Raw genomic sequence first — 15054 nt, forward strand, 5'->3', positions numbered from 1 at the left:
AAGCATCTTTTAATTTCATGGCTGCAGTCACCATCTGCAGTGATTTTGGAGCCCCCCAAAATAAACTGACACTGTTTCCACTGTTTCCCCATCTATTTCCCATGAAGTGATGGGACTTGATGCCATGATCTTAGTTTTCTGAATGCTGAGCTTTAAGACAACTTTTTCACTCTCCACTTTCACTTTCATCAAGAGGCTTTTCAGTTCCTCTTCACTTTCTGCCATAAGGGTGGTGTTGTCTGCATATCTGAGGTTATTGATATTTCTCCCAGCAAATTTGATTCCAGCTTGTGCTTCTTCCAGTCCAGCGTTTCTCATGATGTGCTCTGCATACAAGTTAAATAAGCAGGGTGACAATATACAGCCTTGACGGACTCCTTTTCCTATTTGGAACCAGTCTGTTGTTCCATGTCCAGTTCCAACTGTTGCTTCCTGACCTGCATACAAATTTCTTAAGAGGCAGGTCAGGTGGTCTGGTATTCCCATCTTTTTCAGAATTTTCCACAGTTTATTGTGATCCACATAGTCAAAGGCTTTGGCGTAGTCAATAAAGCAGAAATAGATGTTTTTCTGGAACTCTTTTGCTTTTTCTGTGATCCAGCGGATGTTGGCAATTTGATCTCTAGTTCCTCTGCCTTTTCTAAAACCAGCTTGAATATCAGGAAGTTCACGGTTCATGTATTGCTTGATCATTACTTTACTAGCATGTGAGATGAGTGCAATTGTGCGGTAGTTTGAGCATTCTTTAACATTGCCTTTTTTTGGGATTGGAATGAAAACTGACCTTTTCCAGTCCTATGGCCACTGCTACCTTTTTTCATAGGCTTCATACTCTTAAATAAAAGTCACCATTTAATTTACTCAAAGGCTTGTTTCTATCAATTTTTTAATCAAGAAATGACGTTTTTTAATACATGTTAAAATAGGAAAATTTTTATTTTCCTCAAGTACTCTTGGATTGACTATAGTCTGCTGTTGGCTCTCTAATATATATTTTCTTAAGATACTCCTGATAAGTAGAATTGTTCTTTATACCCTGAATTTTCACTTATTTAAATATTAAATACCACTTCACTTATTTGATTGCCTATATAAAAACCATGTATTTATACATTTTATGTCTTCAATATTTTATCTATATTCTACATACATCATTCTTCTGCCCATTCCTTCTGTAGTTGCTAGCTAAGTTGAATTTTGTACATTTAAATAGACTGCTATTTGATTAAGTGCAGTGGCCCAATTTTTTTTTCTGTCAAAAATGATGGGCTGCTTAACTTAGCGAACTGAGAGGAACATCTTAACACACCTAGGAAAGAAAACTTTATTTAATAGTGATCCTATAATAGTAATTAGCCTCCAATTAAAATAAATTAATTAAAAAAAACTAGGAATAAAACCACATATGACCCAGCAATCCCACTCATAGGCATATACCCTGAGGAAGCCACAATTGAAAAAGACACATGTATCCCATTGTTCATTGCAGTGCTATTTACAATAGATAAAGCATGAAAGCAACCTAGATGTCCATCAACAGATGAATGGATAAAGTTATGGTACATATAAACAATGGAATATTACTCAGCTATATAAAGGAACACATTTAAGTCAGTTCTAATGAGGTGGATGAACCTAGAGCCTATTATCCAGAGTAGAGTAAGTCAGATAGAGAATAATAAATATTGTATTCTAATGCATATATACAGAATCTAGAAAAATGGTACTGAAGAATTTATTTGCAGGGCATCAGTGGAGAAACAGACATAGAGAATAGACTTATGATGGGGAGAGGGGAGGAGAGGGTGAAAGGGTGAGATGTATGATGAGAATAATGTGGAAATTTACATTACCGTATGTAAAATAGATAGCCAGTGGGAATTTGCTGTATGTTCTGTATCAACCTAGAGGGCTGGGGAGGCAGATAGGAGGGAGGTTCAAAAGGGAGGGGATATATGTATAACTATGGCTGATTCACGTTGAGGTTTGACAGAAAACAACAAAATACTGTAAAGCAATTATCCTTCTTTTAAAAAATAAATACTTCTATTTAAAAAAAAATGATCCTAATTGAAATCTCCAATTCAACACAAATAGGATGATATCCATTGATTATTACCAATAGCTGTACTATTTTGCTGCTTTTTAAACTTTTTTTCTTTCACTCATCATTTTTTCTGTTTTCTTATAATTGCCATAAATAGTTACTGGCATTTTTAGTTGTACTAAAGCTTAAGATGTTACTGAAACTGGTTTTAAAATTGGAAAATTCTTTTGAGACATGTTGATAAAATAATTTAGACTTCTTTTTTTCTAATCATTCAGATGGATGAACATTTCTTCTTCCTCTATAATAGAAGTCTGTCCCCCGTCTGACCTCTTATAAAATAAGGCAACATTGATAATCTGTTATAATATTATAAAATTAATAATTTAATAGGATTTACTTAAAATGTTCCATTTTGAAACATAATATTAGTATTTCTTAAGAATGCTTATACTATGCTTAAATATAATCAACTATCTATTTTAGATCAGAATTTCAAAAAATCAGATTTAATGATAAAAGGGCTTCTATAGATTTAATGTGAAATGTATAAAAAAGAAATGTTAAAGTGGAATTTAATAACACTCATTTCACAGTAAATAACATAAGCCTATGTAAATCTAATAACTTACCTTGTATGACTGTCTATAAAATATAATATCATGAAGTAGGTATTACATGTAGGAATAGAAACATATTGAAATGTGTTGAATGGAGATGAAATTATGGAATTGAAACTGAATTTACCTCTCTGAATTAGCATTTCAGTCTTACTGTTTTAGTAATTGAATGCTATTTTGATATGAATATTTAAAAATCATTTCATGGATTTAAATCAGTGGTTCCTACTTAAATTTTTAAAAATTGTTCTTTTCATGTTCTTTGAGACTTAGTCATTTTCTATTAAGTTTTAACTAAGTGCCTATAATTACAACTAAATTAACAAACTATGGACGTGTATCTTTTTTCAAGTGTAAGTTAGTGATATCAAGTGTTTACAGTAATCTTAGCACAAAGTTCCTAGTGGTAAAGCCAGATTACCTAGGATGTTCAGCAAGTCTCTGTTCCTCACAATCAACATTTTTTCTTGTCTTGATTACTTGTATTTACTATTTCCTCCCTCACGTTATCAAGTTGCTGACCTTGTCCTCTTTGTAGTTGCCATCTTGTGCATCTTCTTATATAGTCATAATTATATAAACATCTTAGTGTATGATTTCAATACATTTTCTGCTCTGATTCCTTGTGGTATTCATGGAAACATAACATACATCTTATCTTGAGGGATTAACCTGGGGGAACTGACATGTTCTGAAGACTCATCCTGAGCTTTCAATGAGCTAAGATGACATTGCTGCATACTTGAGTTTTTGCCTTATCTTTTTGTTAATAAGAATTCTATGCAAATGAAGGACTTTGTTTCTTCGACTTTACTGCATGAGAATTAATAAAAAATCATGATCATATGACTGTCCCTTCTAAGTGTGTGTACGTTGTACATACCTGTAACCTGTATTTACTTTTGAGTATATTTTAAAATGCTATTAACTATTATAAGATCTTTTGAGATACAGTTCACACATGATCTATTTACAGTATAAAATTCAGTGGATTTTTGGTGTATACAAAGCTGTATAACTGTTACCACAGTCAATTTTAGAATATTGTCCTCACCCTAAAAAGAAACCACATACCCATCGACATCTATCCCCAGATCTAGGCAACAGCTAATTAACTTTTCTGTCTATATAGATTTGCCCATTCTGGACATTTCTATAAAAGAAATCATATCATATATGGTTTTTATGATTGGCTTCTTTCACTTAGAATAGTGTTTTTAAGGTTCATCCATGTTGTAGATACATCATGCATAATACATAAGAGAGAGTCATGGGATAGTGTAACTTCACTTTTTTGGCTGAATAATATTCTGTTGTATGGATATACCATTTTGTTTATCCATTCACAAGCCATTAGACATTTGGATTGCTACCATCTTATCTATTATGAATAACGTTCCTATGAATAATCAAGTTTTGTGTGAGCAGTTTTCCATTTTCTTTGGTATATAACCAAGAATAGAACTCTAGGCTGGGCATACACACTGAGGAAACCAGAATTGAAAGAGACACGTATACCCCAATGTTCATCACAGCACCGTTTATAATAGCTAGGACATGGAAGCAACCTAGATGTCCATCAGCAGATGAATGGATAAAGAAAGCAGTGGTACATATACACAATGGAGTATTACTCAGCCATTAAAAAGAATGCATTTGAATCAGTTCTAATGAGGTGGATGAAACTGGAGCCGATTATACAGAGTGAAGTAAGCCAGAAAGAAAAACACCAATACAGTATACTAACGCATATATATGGAATTTAGAAAGATGGTAACAATAACCCTGTATATGAGACAGCAAAAGAGACACTGATGTATAGAACAGTCTTTTGGACTCTGGGAGAGGGAGAGGGTGGGATGATTTGGGAGAATGGCATTGAAACATGTATAATATCATATATGAAACGAGTCGCCAGTCCAGGTTCTATGCACGATACTGGATGCTTGGGGCTGGTGTACTGGGACGACCCAGAGCGATGGTGTGGGGATGGAGGAGGGAGGAGGGTTCAGGATGGGGAACACATGTATACCTGTGGCAGATTCATTTCGATATTTGGCAAAACCAACACAATATTGTAAAGTTTAAAAATAAAATTTAAAGAAAAAAAGAAAAAACTCTAGGCAATATGATAACATTTTGATGTACTCCCATTCTGTTTTCCAAAGCAGCTATACTGTTTTACACTCCTGAGTAGTGTATAAAGATCCCAGCTTATCCAAGTTTTTATCAGTCCTTTTCTGTTTTTCTTTTTGTAGCCATCCCAGTGAGGGTGAAGTGATCTCATGTGGTTTGGATTGGCATTTCCCTGAGTACTAGTGGTGGTCTTTTTTGAAGAAATGTCTTCTCAAATTTTCTGTCCATTTTAAAATGAATTATTACTGTTTTTCTTATTGAATTATAAAAGTTTTTGTATATTCTGAATATAACTAACTCCATTTCTAGCTACAGGATTAGCAAAAGTTCTCTCACATTGTCTAGGTTCTTTTAGTTTCTTATTTTTTGAAGCACAAAGTTTCTCATTTTCATGTCCACTTTGCTTTTGTCTATCTCTTGTTCCTTGTGTTTAGTTTCATAGTAAAGAAACTGAGACTGACACCTGTGTTTTCTTTTTTATTCTAAGTCTCATTGTTTTAGCTCTTTCATTTAGGTGTTTGATTCATTTTGAGTAAATCTTTGCATATGGTAGGTAGGTATTCAGTTTCATTCTCTTTGCATATGAATATTCAGTTGTCACTGTACCATTTTTTTTAAAAGTATCTTCTTGAATAATATTTACAACTACAGAATCTATTGATCATATATGTGAGATTATATGCTCAACCATATTATCCTAGTTACTGTAGCTTTTTAACTTTGAGATAGAGAAATGAGTTTTCCAACATTTGTTCTTTCAAGATTGTTTTGACTTTTCTGAGTTCATTGAATGTACATACAATTTTCAGGATTACCTTGGCAAATTTTACAAAGAAACTAGTTAACATTTTGATAGGAATTTGTTGAATCTGTATATTAACTTGGGAAATATTGCCATATTAGCAATATTAAGTCTTCTGATTCATAAACGCTAATGTCTTTCCATTTATTTAGGTCTGTAATTTCATTCAACAATCTTGGCAGTAAAAGAGCACCAACACTTTCTGACATAAAATCATTCAGTGAATAGCTCTACCGTTAAAAACCTTCATCACACCGATGACAGGGCACCTGCTTGACATAGTCTCAGTGATGCAGCAAAACTATGCTAAAAAAGGGAAAAATTGTTACTGATAGTGTAGGTTATAGTTACTTGATATCAAAATTATTCAAAAGATATGATATAAAAGCATTTCTGTAAATAGACTGAAAACTCTGAACACTTTATCTCAGCTTTGCAAAGAAAAGATCTTCAAAGATCAACAATGTCCTGGGATTTTGCTTTTTTAAAAAATTATTTCCAGTTATGTCTATAAACACTCACTCGTGTAATTGTCCCTAGTTTCATATAGATTGACAACTAAAGCCATTAGCCAATATTTAACACTGGCCTTGAATAGAATTTATTTCTATACTTTGAAGTTGAAAGAAGCTTGAATTGTCCCCAAATTCTTATCTGACTCAAATGTAATCCTGGATTCTCTCCCCGTTTTCCAAGCTTCAATAATTATCAATTGTGTTTAACACAGTATATTATTTCTCAGGTTACCATAACAGTCATACACTGGGTGGATTAAATAACAGAAGGTCTCAGTTCTGTAGGCTGGAATACCAAGATCCAGGTGCTAAAGATCAGATTCTTCTAAGGTCTCTCTCTGAGGTCTGAGCCTTCTTGTTATGTCCTCATGTGACCTTTTCACTGTGCACATACTTCCAGGATGCATCTCTTCCCATAAGGACACCAGTCCTATTGGGTTAGAACCCCACTCTATGACCTCATTTAACCTTAGTTTTCTCCTTAAAGAAAGAGAACCTTAGTTTTCTCCTTCTCCTTAAAGGCTTCATTTCCAAAATAGTCACTTTGGGGGTTAGGACTTCAATGTATGTATTGGGGGTGTGTTTATTCAGATTATAACTAATGGTATATTAGGAATCGAATATTGTTCCCACTGTCCAGAAAATGTTCTCCCTTTATCTGATAGTAACATTCAAATTTTGTTTCAGGAACCACCTTCTTTGAACCCATGTGTTACAGGTAAGAATAATCTTATTCCTGTCTCTTAGAAGGAGAGTAAGCCACATTCAAGCATTTTATTCCTCTAGCCAATGTGATCATTTGAGGGGCAGGCTAGTGACCCAAGCCAGACCAGTATCCTGGAATTATTACTGGACTAAGCTAAAAGAGGATTTCTTTATCCATTTTAGCTGAGTTTTTGGTTTGTAGTGAAAGTGTTAGTTGTTCAGTTGTGTCTGACTCATTGCGACCCCGTAGAATGTAGCCCACCAAGCTCTTCTGTCCATGGAGTTTTCCAGGTGAGAATACTGAAGTGGGTTGCCATTTCCTTATGGTTTGTAAAGCTGTGGCAATTATTAGCCATGCTGGAATGAGGTTGCTTGGAAGAAAGAAAAAAAGTCAACAAAGAAAATGGCAGTACTCTGAATAGGGAGAAACTCCTGATTTCATCTGAGTGTCCACATCCAGCCAAACCTGAACCTCAACTATCCCTGGGCTTTGCTGCTGCATAAATCAACAGATTACCTTTTTTTAACTAGTTAGTTTAAATTTGGTCCCTGTCTCTTGCAATGAAAATAATTCTGGAAAACAGAGTTAAAGTCTTTAAAACTATGAAAAAGTAGAGACAGAAATAAATTAAAAGGGCTTAAAAGAAAACTTTAAAAGACTTAGAAGAAATCCTCTTTATGAATACTAATCAGGCATGAGGATTAAATGGAATACCTATAGCTGGAGAGAGAAAATAGTTATTTTCTTTGAATATATTCTTAAATCCATACAACTAAGTTAGTATGTCTTTGCCAAGAACCAAGCCCATTACATTATTCTTTAGAGGACTATTAACTCCCTATCATTCAGGCATAATCTTTCATACCAAATGTTTATTTTATTTAAGACCATTTAAGAGTTTTTCTGCCAGAATCTGATTCTCTTCCAGAATTATTGGTGTAGGAACCAGTAAAAGGAGATAAAAGTTTGGGGGACTAGAAATCTGTGTGTCACAAGTGATTTATTGAAGACATGGACTTACCATGGGAAGGATGATAGAAGTTAATCACAGAGAAAGAATGGAGAGAAATGGGTGCACTTGGAGGCGGAGGTTTCAACAAAATTGAGATACAATGTTTTGTTTAAAAACCTTGGAAAATAAACTTTATTATCAAATTGGACAATGACAGTCTCAGTTTTCAGAGCTGAAACTTTTCACAGTAATGGTATTTCAGGGAATAGAAAAGGGGAGTATATTGAAAGGCATTTTGAGTAAAAACAATGACTATAGCTCCTTTTTGGGACATGGTTTGAAAATAGTGCATTCGGTTTTTCCGAGTGTCTCTGACTACAGCAATTTTACTGAAAAGTGTTGAAATGTGTCATTTTACATTCTGGGGAAAAGAAATTACAAGTGAGTTTTGAAGTTGTCATCTGTCTCTGGAACCAGCATCTATTTCTTTGAAGTTGCTGCACTGTGTTGATCTAAAGGTAGAGAAGTATTAATCACATTAGGGAAAAAATTAAGGAAGCCGTTTGAGTTTCAGCATAGAATTTTCTGCCACATATCTACCAGGTTCTGAAGAAACAATTTCCTCTTGGCAACTAAATACTTTCTGAACTCAAATGCTCTAACAACACAGGCTATTATAGCCAAGGAAAGAGTAGAAAAATCAGAAGTCTGCTCAGCTCGTCAAGACTTTCTGTCAGCACTTGATATTCTGTCCAGTTTCCCTCGAGACAGCATCTAATTGATTTTTAAGTGACCGCAGTATCAGCCTGTACCTCACCTTGCAAACCATTTCTAACATGTTTGTCTCTCTCTGAATGGACATGCTCAGAATTAGACTCCCAATTTATCAGACTTGGGTTTTACTGTTTTGTTTTTTCCCAGCTTTTTAATAGCCCTTTCCTAATGGCTATAGCACGATTTCATTGATTTTTTTTTTCCTAATAAACTTCCTCAATTTTTAAGGTACTCTTGGAAAACATTTTCACATTTGAAATAAACTTCATGGTATAGAAAAAGTCATCCCAAATCTGTATCTGGTCCCACTTAAACTGCTATTGATCCCTTTTAGGGATATATCAAACTAGATTGAAAATTCATTAGGACTTGTGCTTCATAGCTATGAGATGAACCATGTGGCATGCACAAAAAGATTAAGCACGTGACCATAAGCCCTAAGGCTACAGCAAGTACCCCAAACAATGTGCATATATTAAGCTCACAAGGTGTGATACTTACATGAGGGGGATCTCTGAGTAAATACTATAGAATACCTTGAGAGGTTGGTACAGGAAGTAAAGGTGTATTTAGAGAAAAACATGAGATTTTTCAGACCCATAACTTGAACTAAACTGTTGTCAACAGAAATGGGCAAAAGTTAATGGATCTAAGACATACCTTAGAAGCTGATGGCAGAGAATGAATAGAATGGGGACAGCCGGGGAGGGTTAGAGGCATCAGTGTTGAATTCACGTTTTTAGTTTGGCTAGTTTCATGGATGGCCTTCACCCCTGAGTTGTGGTAACATCTGATGGATTGCTGTGATAGGAAAAGATGAGTTATAGATTTCGACTAAGGTAAATCTTAGTTACCTCAGTCATCTTAGAGTAGAATGTAAGATTCAGGAGTGTAGAGTTAATGGATGTCAGGATTGCAGGTATAAATTGGACAACCTATAGTTTTAAAAGCCTTGAGAGTAGATTTGTATGCTTAATAAAAAATAGAATACCCAGGATCTGACTTTTTTGGCGCCTAAAATTTAGGATAGGCCAATGAGAAGAATCATCAAAGAAAACAGAAAATTGTGAGAGGGATAAGAAGACCCCTGAATTACAGAGTAAAAAAAAAAATTTTTTTTCAAAAAGAATGGTCAAGTTAATTGTGTAGAATGAAGCACAGAGGGTCAAGGAAAGTTAAGATAGAAGAATGCACTTTGAGTCTGCCAGTTTGTCAGGCAGATGGGAGTTTTTCATAGTTACCAACATTCCTAAGAGCTGACGGTTAATGTTTATTTGAACTTCAAGACCTATTGTTACTTTAACCTCACTGTCACTCCTTATTGACCAAAAGGTTCGCAAAATGATTTATATAGATGTTCATTCAAAGTATTCAGAGTTCTTCTCAGTACCCCAATATTGATTTTGGTTTGAATCAGCCTATCAGAAAATAAGATTGAAGTCATTTTGATTTTCAAAATAGTGAATTTTGCTTAACTGCATTTTGCTTGAACATTTGTCCCCAATTAGGAAATATGTGGAGAAACAGCTCCATGAAATGTCTTAAATGTTACCCAATTATCAGTTAACATAGACTAGTTATTTGGTATTTAAATAAAATGGACTAACGTCCATATTCCACAGTCTGTGAAAACTCCATGCATTTCCTAAGATTTCAACAAATTCCTGGCAATTTACAATTTTATTGTTCGTCTGGTTCCAAGATCATCCTGCCCAAAATGTCAATAGCATTGAGGTTGAGAAACCTTCCCCTAGAGAGAGTGATCTTGTTCACTTTCCATCTACACAACTGGCTAAAGAGCTCTAAAGTATTAATATTTTGTTCTGTATGACATCACTAACAAGTGACTGTTGAATTTATTCATTAGGATAATTTGTCTGCTCATGTCAGTGGGAGATTGTCTAAATATGTGGTGATCAGAGGGAAAATGTTGGTCACTTGTCCTTGTCTGTTCCTTGTTAGGAAGTCATGTGTAAAGATAAGGTCGTGTCATTTGCCTGTGAGCCACATCCCTAATCTTGACCAACCATCTTGTCAATGTTATTGCCACAGTGGAGACTTGGAGGGAGGTGGAAGAACTCACCATAATTTCCTAATCCTTCCTGGAAAAGCTGGTATTAGAAGGTCAGCATTCAAATGTGAAAGCAATCTGCTTAACTTACAATCCAGAGGTGAATTTAGAGTATAGCGGTCAGTCTTCGAATTCTGGTCTCTGACTATGAAAACGTGTTTTATTTTTAAACATACATTTTTTTCTGTTTTTTTTTACGGTTAGACAGTGTAATATTTTCTGACTTTTTAGCACTGGTTTTCAGCATTGATTTTTAAATTAGTTCATCTTAATTATAAGTGATTCTGTACACTAATTCTAATCTTTTCATTAACCACTTGGAGATTTTTGAAGTGTGGTAAAATCCATACTCAGTGATGATGATGTGACGTGAAAATTTCTTTCAGTTTGTTTTTGCCATGCTGGATCATGCTTCTTCCACAAGGATGATGGTTGCTTTGTATGGGGTTATTAAAGACCAGCATATTCTCAAATATTGTGTGTGACATCATATAAAATTAGTTACTGTACAATATATTATCTAAGTCATATATTGTGACTCAATTTTGCTTTATCATAAATCTAATAATTCTGAAAAGAAAGCAAAGATCACTGTTTTCCAGAGCTGCTGTTAATTAACACATTGAGTATATTCAGCACATATGTGTATGTGTATAAAACCTATTTGTTACTTCTGAGAATCCCATGAAGAAGGTATTTGATGGCTATTATGAAGAAATTAAGACTTAGAGCAAGCAAATATAAATATTTGAGTAGTCACTTAATAATTGAACTATGACTCACATTACCATATACAACAAATAGGGAAAAGGAGTACATCAAGGCTGTATATTGTCACCCTGCTTATTTAACTTATATGCAGAGTACATCATGAGAAAGGCTGGGCTGGATGAAGCCCAAGCTGGAATCAAGATTGCTGGGAGAAATATCAATAACCTCAGATATGCAGATGACACCACCCTTATGGCAGAAAGTGAAGAGGAACTAAAAAGTCTCTTGATGAAAGTGAAAGAAGAGAGTGAAAAACTTGGCTTAAATCTCAGCATTCAGAAAACTAAGATCATGGCATCCGGTCCCATCGCTTCATGGGAAATAGATGGGCAAACAGTGGAAACAGTGTCAGACTTTAGTTTTTTTGGGCTCCAAAATCTCTGCAGATGGTGATTGCAGCCATGAAATTAAAAGATGCTTACTCCTTGGAAGGAAAGTTATTACCAACGTAGATAGCATATTCAAAAGCAGAGACATTACTTTGCCAACAAAGGTCTGTCTGGGCTATGGTTTTTCCACTAGTCATGTATGGATGTGAGAGTTGGACTGTGAAGAAAGCTGAGCTCTGAAGAATTGATGCTTTTGAATTGTGGTGTTGGAGAAGACTCTTGAGAGTCCCTTGGACGACAGGGACAACAGAGGATGAGATGGCTGGATGGCATCACCGACTCGATGAACATGAGTTTGAGTAAACTCCAGGAGTTGGTGATGGACAGGGAGGCCTGGCATGCTGCGGTTCATGGGGTCGCAAAGAGTCGGACACGACTGAGCAACTGAACTGAACATATAATTGCTCTGTAATACTATTTAAATTGTTCATATTCTTTGATACTTTAGCCAAGTATAAATCATATTTTAATAGAAAATAGAATACTTCAGTAGTATTTAAAACAGTCTATGAAATGTTATTCACTTCAATATATATTGTATTTCATTTCAAGCTGCCTGATCCAGCCTTTCACCACTAAGAACTATGACAGAATTCTTAATGTTTAAAGTCTGGTGAGAAGGCTAAATTCTGGTAGATATAATGCTTGTTCTAAACTAGTGTTACAGAGGCAAGTACAAAAAGGTGTGAGTAATGGAAGGGTACCTGTGTTTAGTATCTCTCAATCCACAATCAAAGACTTGCTTCTTAAATTATTTCTGTGTTTCCTCTTGTGTAATAATACCCTGCTTGGTCCCTATGAGCAGAAGTCAGAGCTGGTTCAGAATTTTGTGTGTTCATACTGATAGTTTTGTTACTTTTTCTATAGATTACTAGCAAGGGGTTGGGCAGATGGAGCCTGTCTGTATACATAGTACCAGAACATGAAAAAAAAATTCAGGAGGATATAGTGATAGGACAAATGCAGTGTTTTAGGATATTTAAGGTCGTGACAGAATGTGAAATGACTGTATGTAGAAAGTACAGAGCAAAGCAAGCAATTCAGCATGAATTGCTGAACTGAACTGAATGACAGCAACCATGGTGGTGGCTTTAATTCTGTTTTGTCAACATCTTATTCAACTTGAACAAATTATCTAAGAGCTATAGAAATTACATTTATAGTAGAAACTTTGCATAGTAGAAATGTTATCCATTTATCTCCCTTAGGTTCTAGTACAATAACTCTCCTAGCAGGGGTAACACATGATAAATATGGTTTGGTTAACAAAATCATATTTTATATAATTGCATACTTTAAACAAAACAGCGATCCCTAAATTACAAATATGTAGTAATAAAGATCAATGGCTAGCTAATTCTTCATCTATATGAATATATCTTTCTTCTGGCAAATGATAATCGGATTATAAATTACAGAATAACCTCAAGCACTTAATTTACAGGAATTTACTGATATGCTCAGCCAATGAAATTTGGAGAGAAAACAATTTAACATGTGTGTAATGTGTGTTTGCAGCAGATGTACAGCGTTTTATGTGTACACCTGTGTACCCGTGTTCATAGATTTGGTTTTAGGCAGAGTTTCATTCATAATACAGGTGAATACCATATGCCCATTTTCACATTAGCCTTCAAATAAATGAAGATAAGTTGGAAAGAAATTCCCACTAATGAAACTTAAAATGGTGCTCACAGCTGACAGTAATATTTAAAGCCCTCAAGAGGACAATGGTCTTCACACCATGTGTCTTGGGCAGACTTCCTGAATACTTCACCTTCTGTGTCCATAGAGGTGGTCATTAAAGGATGCTGGCAGAGCACCACTCCTCCATGCTATAGGCAATGCTATGGAGACGTTCATCAAAATAGCTCGGGTGACTCTCACTGCTGGTTTCTCCACTTTAGCATTATCACTTTTGATACATGAAAACAACCACAACTTACCATTGTTTGCCAAAAAAAAACTATTGATGAAATATGTAAAATCTATTCAAGGAATGCATGTACAAATGAGTTTTGAATGATTGACATAATTGGATTTTCAGACTTTTCTAGATCCTGCTACATGAGGATGGAATGTAAAGTAGTAAAATATAAAGCCTGAGTTGCTTTATGATGGCATATGGCAGGTCATTTTCATTTTTTGAAAAAAAATTGTTTATACAGCATGTATGAAAATTAAATAAATCTGTTCCCCAAAATGGTCTTCAGATTAGAATTCCAAATTAAAATAATTAAATCCATAAAATATGGTAATAGTTTAAAATATAAAAATCTATATTTAGGATTTTACTTTGTCCTTTACTTTCTTTGCGATTCTTGTGCTATGTGCTTAACTATTTTGATTATGTCATGAAACATCGGTTAAACTACAATCTCTCCTAAAAGCTCCAGCAAATAAAAGTGAAGCTGAAAGGCAGTTAAAGTGGTATTGATGAAACGACGATGACTCAACCAATAGGCTGGACATACAGGAAGTGGTGTATCTAATAGCAGAGCGTCTGAAATGGAACTCTCAGAGGTCAGGAAATTTCTGGGGATGGTGCTATCAGTGTGGTAGGCCAGCGTTTGTGATTGGGAAAATAATGTTGATCTTGGAGGGAGAACAGTGAGCAGTCCTGAATAGAGATCTTAGTTCCCTGCCCAGGGATGTAACCTGGATGAAAGCCAAGAGTCCTAGACCAGCAGGGACTAGAGGCTAAAAGCAAAGTGGCCCTGGCCCTTGCTGCTCTTTGAAAGCAAGAATGTTTCAAGGAGGCAAAAACTGTAAAAACAGGCACACGGTTTATTATTAGAGGCACAGCACAAGGTATGGGAGCACACACAGGAAACAGTTTATCAACTCAGAAGCAGGGCAGAGATACACACCCAGATAAGAGTGTAAGCATCCTGAGTGAGGAGGAGCGCAGTATAGAGGTGACGTAAATTGTTTATATAGGACAGTCTTTCCAGGTGTTCCTTTACCCTTGGCCAATCACCGTGCTTCTTTCTTCACACCTGGCTAGTCCATGGATCCTCCCCAAGAGGCATTTGCAGCTTTTTGCTATGATGAATCCCACCACAGTGGCCTATGCATGCATGGCCACACTTATTATGGGATGGGGCCCTCTCCCTTCTTGACCCTCAAGAAGCCTTCCTGTGCATGTGCAGACGGTAAAGCCTTCCTTGACCTCAAGAGTGGGCACCTTATCTCTCTGTTTCAGCAAAGTTCAGCTTTTACCCCTAGATTTGTCCTTGGAGTGTCTGGGTGAGAGCAAAGCTTGAATTTT

The 15054-nt window shown here is 35.5% G+C and overlaps 1 protein-coding gene across 7 annotated transcripts in view; it reads left to right on the forward strand.

The window, feature by feature from the left end:
* The window catches only part of GPC5 (glypican 5), a 1566851-nt gene that overhangs the window by 889730 nt on the left and 662067 nt on the right, over window positions 1-15054 (forward strand). For 2 of the 7 annotated variants that reach the window (XM_061435206.1, XM_061435207.1), the window contains exon 8: window positions 6808-6838. The exons of the other annotated variants lie outside the window; for them this stretch is intronic. In XM_061435206.1, coding sequence (XP_061291190.1) covers window positions 6808-6809 — 2 coding nt within the window. In that variant the 3' untranslated portion in view covers window positions 6810-6838. The remainder of the gene's footprint in view (window positions 1-6807; window positions 6839-15054) is intronic. 7 annotated transcript variants of the gene reach the window in all.

This window comes from Bos javanicus, chromosome 12, assembly GCF_032452875.1.
Source record: "Bos javanicus breed banteng chromosome 12, ARS-OSU_banteng_1.0, whole genome shotgun sequence".
Taxonomy (NCBI): Eukaryota; Metazoa; Chordata; class Mammalia; order Artiodactyla; family Bovidae; genus Bos; species Bos javanicus.